The sequence below is a fragment of the Suillus plorans genome, assembly GCF_016647745.1.
Source record: "Suillus plorans strain S12 chromosome Unknown HD556scaffold_65, whole genome shotgun sequence".
NCBI lineage: Eukaryota > Fungi > Basidiomycota > Agaricomycetes > Boletales > Suillaceae > Suillus > Suillus plorans.
This window is the reverse complement of record NW_024537449.1, coordinates 1-16,381: the sequence shown is the minus strand read 5'-3', so window position 1 is coordinate 16,381 and position 16,381 is coordinate 1. Positions and strand designations below refer to the sequence as shown.

The window sequence follows — 16,381 nt, the reverse complement described above, 5'->3', positions numbered from 1 at the left end:
CACAGAGCTATATATCTAAGGTGAATCAAACACAGTGTCATCACACTGTTCTCTCTGCCTTGCGAGAGCATTGACGGACATGTTGGCCTTCATTGCATCACTAAGTTCGCCTTGGCGGTTCCTCCCGAAAACTTTTCTGAAAACAGAGTTTTTGAAAGGCTTGGATTGGAGGGTAAAAAATGCACCTGGTCCACCATTTGAGAAGTCTTTCCACCCTGCGCTGCGCTTCTCGGCCAGGGGCCCTTTCGAAGAAGTCCACAATGGTCCGCCAAAACTGTTCGTAGTCGAAGTCGCCATCCATGGACTGCCATGAGGTAATGGAAGAAAGTGCGAATCACACCTGATGCCAGTATGTAGTGAATATGTATAATAAATTTGACCAAATATTACAACTTACTTGGCATGCAATATATGCGATCGAGCGAGGAGTGACTTTTTCCATCTGGATGATCTGTGCCACGTGTTTTTTAACCTTGATTCTGGATAGAGACTTCTTAGCCTGTCGGTTGTTGCTGATGACATCTGCGCTGTCGCCGTCACCGTCAACATCTTTTGCCAAGGAAGGAGATGTAAACACAGCCTTGTAGCCCTGAAATATAAATTAGTTTACTGTCAAGTTGCCTCGGTGCAACAAACCTGAATGAGAATCTTGCCTTTGAAAAGACCTTCCTCAAGGTCGTCCGGATTGGTAGTGTACTTGTCATACAAGTAAGTGGGAAAGGATAGATCTGTAACGATATACCCATCTGAGTGATTTCTGATTCCTGCCTTCACTCTGGTGAATGGTGAGCGTTGTCTCTCGGGATACCAAGGGCACATCAACTTACTCTGGGCTATTCCAATCAAGCTCGGCCGGACAGAGTAACTTGCCACACACATCATGAGTGAATCCACGGGAATGTTTATCGTCGGGGTCAACGAGGGAAACCAGCTTGAATTCACGATTGACCCATTCCGAAATGAGAGTCTTCAGTTTCGAGGTGTCATCTGCTCGAGTGCCATCAGCCCCCTGTCGAAGCTAGACAAAGACTCAGCTATGATACAAACAGTCGATTGCATTAAACAAACCATCTTCAACATGTGCATGTACTCCTCGTACTCCATCTCTGAACCCTTCTTGAAAAACCACGGCAAGGTTCTGGCTAGTGTGGCGTAACCTATTTGTAGTCGATCCTGTCTATGTAACCGCGCTGATGAGTAGTGTGCACGAACAAAGAGCAAAACACTTACTCGATGGTATTATCTGGGTCCTCGCTCTCGTATCTTCTGTCATTTTTAGCGACGAGGTCCTCGATACTGTCGAACAGGGTGATAACACGCCTGATCGCTCTTTCTTTAGCGACATACCAGACTGTTTGCCTAACAGATATAGTAAGCAATGCAACCCAATACATACGATAGCGCCCGCACCTTTCCTTGACTGCGCGCCCCGACTGTAGGGCCTCCAGCTTCTCCTCCAGTTGAGCAATTTTCCGTCGCTGCAGAGCTTGCACGTGTGCTGCTACTGCTTGAGATTGTTGCGGCTGAACATTACCTCCGTCCAGCCGGTTCTTGATGTGGGAGGTGCTGCCTTCGCTATCGCCATCGGCATGCATCTCGGAGGTGTTGCCCTCGTTTTGCTGGTCCTCGACATGCGACATAGCGGCAGGAGCTCAAATTGGCTAGAGAAAGAATAAAACAGTCAAACCTGAGGGATAAGATAAAGTGGGAGTGAGGAATGAAGCTAACCTGGGCCAGCTTGCATTTTATATGTTGGTCAAGACCAGTGCTAGTTACCTAAAAAGAATATCAGTAAATCACGCTAGCACAAGCGATTAAGTCGCTTGAACACATACCTATTTAGGGAGATCATTAGCATTGCAAAATAAACGGCTCATTGAAGATCAGGGTCACCTCCTCACCTAAATAGGATACCACAGAAAACCTTGGCGGTAACACAAGGACTTAGTCTCCAATGCCCGGTAAACTTGAATGTACACCGTGACGTTGCTCGATACCGCACTGCTTGAGGACCACCTCAGCACCAACTTGAATCCCAGACTCTCGAGGATGGCTGGCAAATCGAACACCCCAGCAGAGACCAGACCACTTCGTTCTCGACGCCTGGTACAGCACGCTTGTTAGCATCGCTTCAATTCAGTTGGAAAAAACGTCAGCAGTGGGGAACAAGCACGATCCAGGGTGCAACACTCGCTCGAATATTGACACACGCTTCGCGCACTTGCCAACCCATATTTGTGAATTGGATTACATCCGCCTGGCCTTTGTGAAACTGCGAATGTAATAGGTGATCTGTGAAATATGTATTACAACAAGCTTACGAACATGATCCAATCTCGTTTGCCAGTCATTTGTGTGAAGAGGGCGGATAAAACAATGCGGCCATGTCACAGTCATAGAACCTGAGCTGCAGGTGAAGTTACCGGTGACCGAGGGCAAGTATCATCAACAGGAGAACACGACAGACCATTGATATTGTCCCCCAAGATTTAACTTGTCTTCATTTTCCTTGATGGCACACGCAACACTGTCACTAGTAACGGTAGCATACTAGCACGTGCCCGACCTACCAACGACGAGTCGATGATAGCTGTTCCGGCTCCAAAAAGCTTCCGAAAACAAGAGGTGACATTACTTAGTCATCAATTGACCCCAGCAACTCCTCCCAAAGTATTCCTAAGCCGAGTAAATCTTAGTTAGTCTGTTTATACAACTTGGTTGCGGTCTTATCTTGATCCTGTTTTGCTCGATGATCGCAAGTGTTCAGTCTCGCCGACTCTGAGGATGCTGAAGATGAGCTTGAAGAGCCTTTGCAAGAGATTTGTCGGTGAAATTGACGCACCTGAAAGTCAGTGGCTTAACTTCATTTGTGAATTCATCTTCGACTTAACTTCATCTTAACAATTCACCAGCTGGACCAACCATCCTAATTGCTAACTTCCTCGAACAGCTTGTCGGATTACTCAATGTCGACCACACGAACACTAAGACCGATCAGGTGGCAAGTAAGACTTTGTGAGTTTACTACATTTATGGTGCTATGACCGTGTCTGACAATCTTTCATCCAATAATTCAACAGATCCAGTGTTCATCCAAGTTGCCTGCAGTCTACTCTGATTGTATACTAATCTTTTAAATAAATCACTCATAGTGTATCTTAATCACCCGCACCTTGTGAATTTGTGTGATTTGAGCCCACCGCGCCCGACTCGCAGCAATTCCCAGCGGACACATTGACCAACGACGTGCTAAATTTATGAGCGGGCTGTGCACAGGCCTAATCCGAAATGCAAGGCCTACTACCAACGCTAACACATTCGGTTCGGAAAGGCACTGAACGTGGGCATCACATTGACGAGAAGAACTTGACAGAAGCTGGCGGCATGGAAGACTCGAAGCTAAAAGGTATGTTTCTCTTTTCAAATAGCGAAAGCTCTGAGTCATGTACTATGAAAATGTGCAGTGTCCAATGTTGGCCCAATACCACTGTTCAACTCTTCGTCATCCATTCTTCAGCCAACTTTTCTCGTTCTTCACCATATTTGATTATATCGAGAACTGTCTGCCAGTCAGTGCCTGTTTTCTCCCGGCAGATGCGCTTCACAACTGGAGCAAAATTCTGATATACGTCCGAGTCCTTGACGGTGTCGTGTTCTTGAACATCGTCGATCTTCCTTTTGTAATTCTGGCGAGCCATAGTGGGCTCCACGATAGCAGTCTCAGTGGCATGTAATATATTCGATGAGTGTTCCAACTTCAAGTTCTTCATTGTGGCTCTGTCAACATCTTTCCAGACTTCAATCTTGTAATTCTGTTCTGCGGTATATGGTTTGCCACGCTCACCGACGACTCTCGCCAACTGCGAGCCACCCTGAGTCTGTGCAACACCCCCGACGCCATTGCAGATGCAAGATGTGTCACGGTAAGTCTTCTTCTCCTGATTGGCATGTTGAAGAGCAGTCAACACAGGTGACTTAAATTTATGCGACATGTCCGGGTCAGTAGCGCCCCACTGTCATATCCCGTATTCCGGACCTACATCCGACAATATTCCCACGCCTCATCCGGACCTTCGGATGCCCTATCCATGTCTCCAGTACCCATCCGGATCCCTGCACCTCTGCACATCCACATCCGCATGCCCACGTCCAGATCCCTTATCCTTCGCAGCTAGCCTGCATCATTCATCCTTGTCCCATCGCCCTATTGCCACATCCTATATATCCACGCATCTCGTCCGGACCATATCCGATCCGGTCCGATCCGATGTATAGATCCGTTTACTATCCGATATACGATAAGCTTCTTAATTCATTTCCTGTGCATAACGTTAACACAGCCTATCCGGTATTCCTTGTTCCCGGTACCTCGGTTATACTTACTACCGGTATGCTTACTGATCCGTTAACCTATGCTTCATTTCCGACTCGCATTTGATAACTTTGCTTATGCTTCATACATAGCCTCGGACCTTTGCTTATTGATCTTTCCGATAGTCACTTAGTATATAAACTCTTGTATATGTCCTGTAGTTCCTCAGTCTGAATATCATATTAGTCCTCGCACTAGTCTTCACACTAAGTCCTCATACTAGTTACTTCCTTGTGAATATCCACTTAGGCCTAGGGAGGAATTCCCTAGGCCGGAGCTCCGCTCCTCCGCTCCTCCGATCCTCTATTCATCTGATCCGAAACTCATCCGATCCTACGATCCTACCTTCCTCCAAGTTTCCGGAAGTTCGTCCGGATCTTTCCCGCGGTCCTCCGGACCTATTCTGCCTTGGACATTGTCCTTGCAGCCATACCTCTGTTTGCTTCTACTCAGGACAAGTCCTGAGTAGCCATTACACATATCCGTATCAGGACGCAACCTCATTGTAATTTCCGGAAGTTCCTCCGGAACTTTCCCGCACTCATCCGGAAGTTACTTGCACTCGTCCGGAAAGTCCTTCCGAAGTTTCCCGCGCCTTCGGACGTCCTTCGGACGTCTTCGGATCTTCTCCGGACATCAATCTGAAATTAAGGGCACATACTCGGGTAAGGGGCGCAGTGCACGAGCTGAAGCCAAGCCCCTCAGAATCAGTCCTACCCTTTGTGCATGGTCTTAACACCTGCATGGCGATGTGAGTAGTAGGATTGGAATAATGACTGAAAGCTATATCTGAGTTTTCCATCTTGAAGTGAGTCAGGCCTGTGTTCAGTGGGTTTCAGTTGTTGATCCGAAAACTCAAAGCTGGCCCCGGTGAGTTCTTATACCAACTTTTTTTATTCTGTGATGCACTATTTTTGGGTAGATTAGAGTGTGCAAGTCTGATACTACATCAAGTGAGACACACATGTGCAGCAGAGCCTGTGATCGGGGTCTAATTGGCGAGGAGAAGTACATAACCGACACGATTATCACTGTATGCCAAATTGTCACTACCTCTGTTGAAAAAATCTAATGATTTGTAGCACTGAGTGAGACATAACACCATAGTCATGCCACACTGAGTCAAGTAGGATTCAGACAGCTAAAAAGAGATACTACTTGGTATGCAAAGCGTCTAGTACTACTTGTAGGCCACGTGTACCACACGTAATGAGTGAGCGGTTACTAGTTACCATTTTTGGTATTTGGATATTGTATGAAGTCACCCTGCGGCCTGAGATATGCTGGACCATTTTTGGCAATCAGAGTTCTAGCTGGTTGCAAAATGTGCAAGCCACCGCCGTTATTACCTTGCGTTCTAGCATTCAATCAAGTCACATACTGCTACATAGTTACCAGTACACCAACTTGCTTACGGAGTGTCATGAATCACTGGCAGTACTACTACAGCAGACAATCCGTGCCATCACATGACGATCATCCTTCTCAGATCGGAACCTGGGTGATTCTAAAGGGCGCTCGGGTGTCACAATGATTGACACAGTGTTCAAGTCCGAGTTGAGACTAACTTCTTGCTCTTGTTGATAGAACACGCGCCACACTTGTGCGATCATATACACAAATAATGTCTGAGTCACTGGTTATGATCGCGTCCCTCAGCACTACTAGTATGATTGCGGCATCGCGCAGACTCAGACGGCAGCGGCTCGCTGAGTTAGGTGACTAGGCTAAACTGTGACAATCATGGTACAAGTGGCAAGCCCAGCTTGATGGATGAGCCTGAGAGTTCCCAACGACTCGGACGCAAAGTTCATCTTAAAGGATTTTTTCATTGGCTGTTTCTCTCAATACGTGTTCAATGCGACTAACTCGAAGCACCTTCGCAGGGCTGAGCTGTGCAGAATACCATCAACATGATTCACGGAAGGCTGCATGCGGTTCTCGTGACTTCCCTCGAAGATTATCATACGACCCATCGAATTGGTTACCTAGCCTACTAAGCCAGGCATGAAATCATGATCTATCAGCAATGTTCAAAACCACCTTGAATCTGGGGTGTTCGGAGGTCTCGTTACCAACTGCAGTCTGCCAGCCTGGCCCTACGGTATTCAGAATCAGGAACACCAACCTCGCCATTGGACAACAACATTATGCAATTCAATCAGACACCCCTTTGAATGTCCGCAATACCAAAATTGGTTATAGCTAGCCCTCAATATTCAATACTAATTCCTGGGATCCTGGTAACTACTACCCTAAGTAAGTACTCTCATGCACAGAAAATCTGAGTCAATAAAATTCTCCAGCGAAGTGTTTTTGAAAGTCCGATGGGTATTTACCACTTATGCACTCACTTGTCGTGCCCCACTCCTAGCACCCCACATACTGAAAATGAGCTTATGTGCCACTACATGCGTTAAAGTTCCTTGTTTCAAACTGTCTACACCTCTCCAACACCCTTTTACCCCCAGTTATACTTCTAGCCACGTAGGTTCTCCTCCAAGCACTCCTTCTGTCTCTCCTAGAGGATCAGGTATGGATAACTTGGTAATATTATGATACAGATTGACTCATGAACCAATCACAGTGGCGAGCACAGTCTTGGAATCGGACGACGATTCCTTCCCTTTGACACCTGATTCTAAGCACTCAGGTGACACACACCATGTCGCCGATATCTCATGCAGAGCTGGACCATCAACTAGTATAAGTCGGTACCATAAACAGCATCACATTGACAGTTACAATTATTCCTTCCATCCGTATCGCCGGGCACCATCTTTTCAAGATCGGTGTGCCTTTGAATGTATGTTGGGCAGCTCTGACTGTGACAATTCATTGGAAGATATGAAGGGCAAGGTGGGTCCCCCCTTTTTTTTTGGAAAACATACATAACTCATTATATGCATCACACTGCCAGACTGATGATTGGTTTTTGAGGCATATGGATGCGCTTGGACCCCAATCTTTCCGCCTTGTTGTTCACTACAAGGAGGCCGTCCGTGAGCACCAACGCCTGGACCTCTTTGTGGCATACTGGGCACGAGAGGAGAGCAAAAGGCTCGATAATCTCCACCAGTTCATGCTCCAGGCAGCCCAGGGAGACTTTGTCAGAGCAGAGCGAGAAGCCTCAGTGTTGATGAAAAGACTTCTTGAGAAGCATCCTCCGTCTACTGACATAGATGCCCAATCTCTCGCTATGCTCAGCGAGCACAACAAGAAATATCTCTGCAGGACTGACACTCAGCTTGACCTTTTGAAAGATTGTATCGTGCAGAGGCAGATGGCAAGTTCACGTGATGATGATTCAAACAACAATTTGGACGCTGCCGCCTGAGACTGCCTTGATGACAAGTCGGTGTTCGCTTCTATAAATAAAAAGCATTTCATTAACACCTTTCCAGACGTGCACAACTACCTGCATTATACTCAACATGTTCAACACCCATATCAGTTGGTTGGTTCCTACTACTTTACAGCGTCACCGCTTGTTGTCTATTGTAATAAGAGAAACACATTGTAACAGCTAAACAGGGACACAAGTGGAGGATTGTTGTCAGATTTTCGCGCCTCATGATTGGGTAGGCGCCACATGAATACAATTAATTTCTTTATCAGCTCAGGTGCGATGTCACATGTGTGTAACTTAGTGTGACACACATTTTGAATTTTGAATTTTTATATTCCATCTACGCTCACATAAGCAAAGATGACCGCTTGGTCATGTGACACTGTACGGGTCAGAGGTACTTGCAGCGGTGATGTCTGACCTGTTACTACTCCAAAATTGTTTGGCTCAGGTACCAACCAGCTCCCATCCACTGAGGCCGATGTACCCCAGAAACTGTTTGAGAAAGCCACGAGCAATTTGGTTCTAAGTCGTCGATATACAAAACCAAACATGTGGCGGTCAAATGAACCATGAGGCCCACCTTATTAGACGCCTGCTAAAAGTCGTTACCCATATTTGGCAAGGGCCTGAGAATTTTTGCAGACGTGGATTGAATGTGCAAAATATTATGTCAATGTGGCTAAGTATGAATGCACGTGGTTTGCTCTTTGGCCTATTTTGGTATTGATGTATTGCACATCGGTTATGCCTCATGACTACATACTCCTCATTGCAGATGCTATTCAGTCCCCTTGTGCCGTCAAATGAATGTTTCCTATCGTGGAAATCTGTGAATTGGTCTGACTTGGTCGGAGTCGGATTCAAGGTAATGTACAGATTTTCAGTTTCAATCTACTAACAGTTGGGGACGATTTCTTGTCGTGGCAATGCGCCCCTTCGAGTTTGGGGCACAGCTACCCCCAAACGACGACGATAACCATGAGTTCAATTTTGCCTCCCCTGTCATTTCCAATCCGTATGCATGAGCCCCTTCAGTGACAAATTCCGTATTATACGGGCCACCCGACCTCCATAATATCCCGTATGAGACGGGCCAGCCGATCATGGGCCCATGTTGTGTATATTCTCGATGATGACGGATGGGCCGGGACACATATTATTTCCGATGGAGACGGGTGGGCCCATGTATGCCAATGATATATATATCCTTAATGTTGACAGATGGGCCGGGGGAATATGATCATTCATGGAGATGGGTGGGCCCATCTGGGTAATATGTAGAATAGGATATTATAGACAGCTGGGCTGAAGAGAGATGTAAGCCAAATATTGTTATATAGACGGGCGGGCCGACATGGGTGTATTACATATATGGGTGGGCCGAGGTAGGGGAATATTACATAGACGGGTGGGCTGACGTAGGGTGTATTCCATATACAGGTGGGCTGACGTGGAATGTATTACATATATGGGTGGGCCGACGAAAGGGATATCAAATAGACCGGTGGGCTGAGGGTGCGATAAAATATTTATTACATAGACAGGTGGGCCAAGGTGGGGTATAATTATATAGACGGGTGGGCTGATGCAGGATGTATTATATAGACGGGTGGGCCAACATAGGATGTATTACATAGACGGGTGGGCCGACATGGGGGATAATACATAGACGGGGGTGTATTACATATATGGGTGAGCCTAGATATGTTCCATCAAGACATACAGCTAATGTAGCCACCAGCGAATCAAACACATAGGATACATGTACACTATGAGTGCATATACCTACCATCGACCACCAAATCTAAACCCCTAAGCACAAAAACATGAATCGACCATGTGTGGCATTGACCAATAATCCAGGACTGAAGTGGAAAAACCCCACACCTGAACCCTGGTGTGCAACAAATCCTATTTCTAAGCATGGACACCAGAAGCACAACACTCACAAAAATATATATGTCAAATTTTCAGTGCCAAACCCCAAACCGAGATGTACCAACCCCTGAACCCCGAACCCCGAAACCCGAGACTGCCGGGTCTCGGGTATTGGGTGTCCGGAACTCGGAACTTGGGACAATTTGGGGAGATCAATACAATTTAATTTACAATCGAGTTGATTGACAACACATTGACTTACCCATGTTTGCAATATATTTTTGTTTAGACATACCGAGTTCCAAGTTCCGGACACCCGAAACCCGGCAGTCTCGGGTTTCGGGTGTCCAGAACTCGGAACTTGGTATGTCTAAACAAAAATATATTGCAAACATGGGTAAGTCAATGTGTTGTCAATCAACTCGATTGTGAATCAAATTGAATTGATCTCCCCAAATTGTCCCAAGTTCCAAGTTCCAGACACCCAATACCCGAGACCCGGCAGTCTCGGGTTTCGGGGTTCGGGGTTCAGGGGTTGGTACATCTCAGTTTGGGGTGTGGGGGTTAGTAAAATGTTTACAGATATACATAGGTTGATTTAAACATGTCTGGAAGATGTCGTTCGTCTAAAATGTCAAATCCTGAGTTCCGGGTGTCGGGACTCGGTACCCGGCACCCGGGACTCGGGGTTCGGCACTGATAATTTGACATTCAGGTGTTCGGGTTTCGGGTGATATCTACCTCAATCTGCAGTTTCAAGTTCTGGATATCGGGAGTCATCATTGAATTATTCAATTGTGGCATAGGTAACATGCATGGAAAAACATTTATGTACATCTATCACTGAGCAATTATGTAGCCATGTCAACCTCCTCACCAGGAAGATCAACCTTTCCCTCAACATCCATCTCCTCATCAGAAGAATCATATTCTGGCAGGAGGTTACCTGGTTTATTAGGGACCACAATATTGCCGGGGAATTCTGGCAGGAGGTTGCCTGGTTCATCAGGGAGAACAATTTCGCCAGAGGATTGTGGACCCTCAGGCTGAACTTGGGTGGGCTCAACCATGGGACCTACCACAGCAGATCCATGCTCAGGCGTCAAGGGTGTAGGTTGCATGACTGAAAAGTCCAAATCAATGAGGTTGGAAAGTGCGGAGGGGAGGGGTGACATGGACGGGGGGGACCTCCTTGATCAAGCAACATTAATCCATCGGCCGGTGTGTCTGGAAGTGAAAATGAAGGGTGCCAGTCGACCACTGTGCGCCGGAGGCTCTCATGGAGGCATTGCAGGGTATCAATCTTAGCGTCCTGCTCCTGCACCCAAGCCTCAAGAATAGCAATGCGAGCTGCACCATCCCGAATCGCGATTGCCATGGAATGGAGATCTGGCATGGGAACATTGAGTGCTGCACGAGGCACTGCGACGCTGGAAGACCTGACTGCTAAGTAAAAAATTAGGTCAGCCGGTCATCAAAAGTATGGGTGACTTACCAGCTGGCGCAGGTGCAGGGACAGGTGCAGGGACAGGTGCAGGTGCAGGTGCAGGTGCAGGTGCAGGTGCAGGTGTCTTCTTGGTAGTGATGGTCTTGCTGCGACCACGTGACTGCACCTGGGGTGTGGTTGCAGCAGGGATTGCCAGAGTTCGGGAAGGGCCACAAGATTGACTATGAGTTCGGGCCCTTGACCAGGAGGGAGATGGAGCATTGGATGGAGCAGGGGCGGGTGTCTTGGAACGCGTCCGGCCGGTGGTAGACTTCCCTCGGGTCCGTTTGGGCGGGGATCCCAGAGATGCAGGGTTGCATTTGATCTTCTTGGTGGAGCAGCGGATGCAAGACAAGCAGGGGAGGCTGGACCTCTTGTCCAATCGAGTCGCACAGGGCCAATTTTCCTTGACACAATAATGGCAGGGGTTGTTCTGTAGTATCTGTTAGTAGATGGACTAAGGGGAATTTATTTGAGTACTCACTGGGCCGAGAATGGTGATATCAAATGTGGTAGTGGCCGGCGGGTCACCATCTGAAGCACTGGAAGTATCATCGGAGGACTCCTCCTCAACTTCCAGACGACTGCCGGAGGTTGCCTGACAGATTGTTAATACACATATGAGTTTCTGGAAAACTTCTAAGACTTACCTGAGCCTCCGGACGACTGACCGGAACCTCCAGACGACTGATGGGAGATTTCTAATGTAATGGGAATGAGTGGGAATTATACATGGGAGGTCTGGATATGTCCAAACGACTCACCGTAACCTCCGGACGACTGCCGGCAGTCAGCTGTGGACACATGAGCATATATTTAAACTCCAAACGAAAAATGCAAACTTACCGAAGTAGGCCCAAATGATTGCTTCTTGGGGGAACCAGGTGACCAAGGCGACTGGGGCTTCCTTACCACAATGGTGCGCTGGGGAAGGATGACCTCCGGCACTCCACGCGAAATTGGCTGCAACAAATTGAGAGCATGTCAGAAATCAGCCAGAACACATACCTGAACAATTGGGTCTTCATCATCTTCCGACTCCACAAACGGCTTCGACTTGGGGAGTTGAGTTGGTTTGACACGCTTGCGAGCCTTCAGCGCCGACTTTGGAGGTTGGGAGGAGTGTCCAGAAATTATTGGAGACTTCCTCTTGTTGCTCCCCCCAACTTCCGGCGACAGGTCGACAGAGGTGGCCTTACCTTTTCCTTTGTCCCGGACCTCAGGGGTCATCTTGCCGGAAGGTCCGGCGACGACCGGAGGTGAGGGAATGACGGGGGTGGGGGAAGGGACAGGTGCAGGTGAAGGGACAGGTGGAGACGGAAGGTTGAGAGTGAGTGGGCCAGTGGAAACGTTAGGGACAACAGGGAGATCACAGGAATTGTCACCCAACGCCTCCCAGGCACGGACTTGCTTGCGCCAGGCGTGTCTGGCCACCCGGGGGTCATCATGGCCAATGCTGTGCCAGTTGGGCAATGCCCGGGGAGTCATGGAACGCACCCTCATCAGCTCCTTAGAGCAGGACACCACAATTCCAGGGATGTACTCCCCTTTCTCATGGGCCCAGATGATGTCAGCCTACCCGGACATTACAAACATTAATGTTACACTAATTTAATAAGTTCAACATACCAAAAGAGTGGTGACCTGCTTTGTTAGAACAAGGTGGACATCCACAGAGCCGGCCGGGATGTGCCGGGCGCCGGCAATGATGCCCACAAGTTGAGCAGTGGATGCCTTGAGGTTGGCCAATGAAGATTGAACTTGAGTAGACATTTGGATGGAGTTGACAGATGTGAGAATGTTGAAAGCAGGGTGAAATCTGTTATCAATAGAATGAAGTTTCAAAGAAACAATACAATTGAAGGACGATGTTGAAAATTCGTTGATTGTTTGTCTTTGTTTGGTCATGGTTCAACTTTCGGCAATCACCGGCCATGTGTTGAACTTCGACGTTATCAGTTATCAATCAGTTCATCAGTGCATCAGCTCATCAGATATCATGAGCTCTCAACCTGGGGTCAGATTTCATGACCCTCCGGTCACTGAATTTACTTCAATGGATGTGGATGAGTCCTCCCAGTCCCGGATGTCCCTTGGTATGTTTTGTTTTTTCTGATTTCAGTCAATTGATCTGACATGGTTCAGATCCATTAGATGATATATACCTTGGGCCGGATGATGAGTTAGACTCTGATTCTGGGTCGTCCGGTGGTTTGGAAGTGTTGAATGTGATTCCCGGTATGTTTTCCAATTCAAATGTACATATTTTACATGTGCAAATTCATCACATATCTCCAGATCCATCATCTCCGGCTCTGGCAGATGGACTGGCCCTGTACGATGACCCGGACTTGTATCTTGGTCCGGAGAATACCTTGATTTCATCTGATGATGCTCCGGTTGTACCCCATTTTCCTATGGCTGGTGAGACTACTCTTTCAATCCCATGGTCACCTTTCATGGCATTTCCCCAGTGAATGAATCAACTCCGGAGGCCCATCCGGCCACTCCGGGTGTACCAGGTGCACCCATACCTTGTAGGTATATTCATATCATTTCATGTGCTTTACTCATGCTATCTCCTAAGCTATGTCAGAAACTCCCGAACGTCAATCGCCCGGGCCGGAACTCAACAATGAAGCACTGCGTGCCATGGTTCAGGAGTTCATGCCAATCAGATCTTATGATCAAGCTGAAAGTAAGTATACAACAGTTGATTATTTATCTCTGCTAATATCCTGCAAGTTCAATCAATTGTAGATCGCCTGGGAGATTACGAACAGCGTCATGGAAATCTTCCTGCCCCTACAGTAGCCCAAATTCTTGAGGCTGACAGACCATTCAGGGTGGCATGGGCTGAAACATGCGACAAGCTGCGAAAAGCAGATGCAGACCTCCGGAGGATGCAAAGGGTAAGGGAGTTAACCTCCGAAATGCTGAAGGTATTAGATACCCTCATTGAGGCCTTTGAGGACTCAAGTAACGTGTAAATATGGATCAATGTCTGATAGTAGACACATTGCAGTACTACTCAGTAGGTAGTCCTTCGTACTTGTATACTCTACCTACCCAGTACTCACTGCCAGGTTTTCTGTGCTTGGTACTCGGGGCTCGGTAGTTGGGGCTCGGCAGTCGGGGCTCGGTAGTCGGTGCTTGGTACTCGGGGCTCGGTACTCAGTGTTCGGTACTCGGTGTTCGGTACTCGGGCCTTGGTACTTGGTGACCGGCGTTCGGGCTTCGGTATTCGGGATTTGGTACTCGGGCCTTGGTACTCGAGATTTGGCATTTGGCAATTACAATTTGATTGTTAGTACTTTGACATATACATAATAGCACTTATGACATTACACATGAGGGCAGGAAGATATATGTACATTAAGTGCGTCCCCGTGCTCTGGTTACTCTAGGTGTACTGTCTACTGGCATTTGCAACTTACTCTGGGTCGTCCTTGTGGATGGTTCAACAGTGACTCGAGTGCCCCGCCTCCTTTTCTGTGCCAGTGGCGTGATACTCTCTTCCATTTCAACATCATCTCTAACCTCGCCTGTTACGTCGTCAGTTAACCCAGCAAGGAGGTCTCCCATTCGTGATGTAAGTAATGCACCTTTTTTGGCCGGCTTGGCCAGGCGAGGCTTTGGAATTGAACGTGGGACTGCCGGCCCTCTGGGTGTAGGACCTCCCATCCTGGGCTTCTTCAGCGGAGGTCTCCCGTCAGCCAGGTCATCATCTACATTATGCTCCGTATGATGAGTGGCACTCTCCTTGTCACTCTCGGCTTCTGTCGATGACTCCCGAGGCCTTTGGATGGTAACCCTCTGTTGCCTTCTCACTATACGAGTCTGAGGAGAGGGCGAGTTGCCAGATATGACAGATGGTACCATGTCCCCATCTTTGTTCTTCCATGCTTTGAACAGAAATGTGGGCCCTTCGCCTGTTTCTTGCCGAGCGAGCCAGAACTGGAGCAAGGTAGTGGTGTCCCAAATTTGCAGCTTCGAAGGTTCCTTCAAGTCAACATCCACCGGAAGATACGTCCGGGCCACGAAGTCATCCTGACTTTGTACAATGGCACTCCATGGCACAACCGCCTTGTCCTTCCCGGAGCATATCCCTTTGTCCATGAATTGAACAATTTGTCAGGTGATGCGACGACAAACTCACGATAGTGCGATGTAAGAAAGGCCCTTACTATGGCCTTCTTCTCCTCAAGTTTGGTGTCGGTGATGTCCGGAAGGAGTGGCATACCCTCCCCATCCATTTTGAGTTCGAAGGCTGGTTTTCGAATTCGTTTTCGACCTCCCTTGACCTGACGTCCTCCATCCCGTGCCCCGGCGCCTATCATTATGATGCTCAACATGTTCAATCTGGTATACATGGTTCACACACTCACCGAACTGTTCCTGCGCGTACTCCTGCCACACTGGCTCAATGTCCTCCCAGTCCTTCGTCTTCATGAAGCTGTCCCCATCTCCTAAGGCTTCATTATCATCATGCCTGCATAAATATTTTGAGACAAAAGATCTCCGTCAATGGATAAATATACTCACATCCCGAACAGCACCTCGCCCTTTTCATTCTTCCAAGCCGACATCACAAACACTCTCATCCCACATTGCCTCCACATCTCGTTCGAAAAGTGCTCCATATATGCCGGACCCTTCTTACGAGTGACTTGTGCTTGTATCTCCGGAGGCGGACAGTTGTTGGACCACTCTTCGGCTGTTTCTTTAGCCTTCTCCAACTCGTCGTCGTCCAATTCAGCCATGACTCTCTTCACCGCCGCCTGATAATGTTTGAACATACCAGGATCTCCTGGCTTTACCCCGGACTCGTCCTCAATCCTCTTCAGCACCTCTTCGCGTTTCTGCTGGTAGACCACCATCCTGGGCGTCCATTTCCTCCCATACTTGATCATGTCCTTCCTTTCCTTCTTTTTCTTGTTGTTGAACAACCAAGTCTTGTACACCTAAGAGTTGATGAAAGAATGTGACGTTAACAATTTAGTTTTTCAACACAACAAAGAAGCCTCACCTGCTTCCTCTTTTTCCATTGTTTTTGGTCCAACTTAGGAGCAAACAACCTGGCCGCCCTTGCTATGGCAGTGAAAATCACTCGCTTCTCACTCCTTTTGGCAGCAGTCCACTCAGGAAGGTAGTTCTTCAACTCCAAAATCTCCTTGTCCGTGAGCTTCTGAGACTGTGGTTGACGCATCCTGTGTCTTCCGGAAGTCGTGTTGGTGGAATGACCTGTTCTTGCCATAGTGAATCAGAATGCAGAAATGGCTAAGGATTTGCA

At 47.8% G+C, this 16,381-nt stretch overlaps 6 protein-coding genes across 6 annotated transcripts; 3 read left to right on the top strand and 3 right to left on the bottom strand.

The window, feature by feature from the left end:
• Positions 1-15: 15 nt before the first annotated feature.
• HD556DRAFT_1447561 (uncharacterized protein) lies at positions 16-1,640 on the bottom strand (the record flags this gene model as incomplete). The annotated part of the gene is made up of 8 exons (XM_041307296.1): positions 16-136; positions 186-304; positions 398-589; positions 637-775; positions 828-1,018; positions 1,069-1,177; positions 1,231-1,359; positions 1,411-1,640. 8 exons carry the CDS (start codon positions 1,638-1,640, stop codon positions 16-18), a joined length of 1,230 nt encoding a protein of 409 aa, XP_041155896.1.
• Positions 1,641-1,954: 314 nt separating this feature from the next.
• On the top strand, positions 1,955-3,129 carry HD556DRAFT_1311812 (uncharacterized protein; the record flags this gene model as incomplete). The annotated part of the gene is made up of 6 exons (XM_041300582.1): positions 1,955-1,973; positions 2,040-2,280; positions 2,538-2,695; positions 2,768-2,848; positions 2,913-3,015; positions 3,081-3,129. The coding sequence occupies 6 exons, from the start codon at positions 1,955-1,957 to the stop codon at positions 3,127-3,129; spliced, it is 651 nt and encodes a 216-aa protein (XP_041155895.1).
• A 3,634-nt stretch (positions 3,130-6,763) lies between these two features.
• On the top strand, positions 6,764-7,709 carry HD556DRAFT_1447559 (uncharacterized protein; the record flags this gene model as incomplete). The annotated part of the gene is made up of 3 exons (XM_041307295.1): positions 6,764-6,905; positions 6,960-7,231; positions 7,293-7,709. The coding sequence occupies 3 exons, from the start codon at positions 6,764-6,766 to the stop codon at positions 7,707-7,709; spliced, it is 831 nt and encodes a 276-aa protein (XP_041155894.1).
• A 2,664-nt stretch (positions 7,710-10,373) lies between these two features.
• On the bottom strand, positions 10,374-13,024 carry HD556DRAFT_1401462 (uncharacterized protein; the record flags this gene model as incomplete). Its single annotated transcript, XM_041303833.1, has 10 exons — positions 10,374-10,725; positions 10,791-11,048; positions 11,098-11,521; positions 11,573-11,686; positions 11,739-11,789; positions 11,853-11,882; positions 11,935-12,051; positions 12,097-12,663; positions 12,718-12,848; positions 13,018-13,024. The coding sequence occupies 10 exons, from the start codon at positions 13,022-13,024 to the stop codon at positions 10,454-10,456; spliced, it is 1,971 nt and encodes a 656-aa protein (XP_041155893.1). The 3' UTR covers positions 10,374-10,453.
• Positions 13,025-13,087: 63 nt separating this feature from the next.
• Positions 13,088-14,078, top strand: HD556DRAFT_1447557 (uncharacterized protein; the record flags this gene model as incomplete). Its single annotated transcript, XM_041307294.1, has 6 exons — positions 13,088-13,184; positions 13,234-13,326; positions 13,387-13,512; positions 13,563-13,625; positions 13,676-13,786; positions 13,834-14,078. 6 exons carry the CDS (start codon positions 13,088-13,090, stop codon positions 14,076-14,078), a joined length of 735 nt encoding a protein of 244 aa, XP_041155892.1.
• Positions 14,079-14,463: 385 nt separating this feature from the next.
• On the bottom strand, positions 14,464-16,345 carry HD556DRAFT_1447556 (uncharacterized protein; the record flags this gene model as incomplete). Its single annotated transcript, XM_041307293.1, has 5 exons — positions 14,464-15,197; positions 15,248-15,421; positions 15,477-15,580; positions 15,634-16,052; positions 16,118-16,345. 5 exons carry the CDS (start codon positions 16,343-16,345, stop codon positions 14,464-14,466), a joined length of 1,659 nt encoding a protein of 552 aa, XP_041155891.1.
• Between the last annotated feature and the right edge of the window lie 36 nt (positions 16,346-16,381).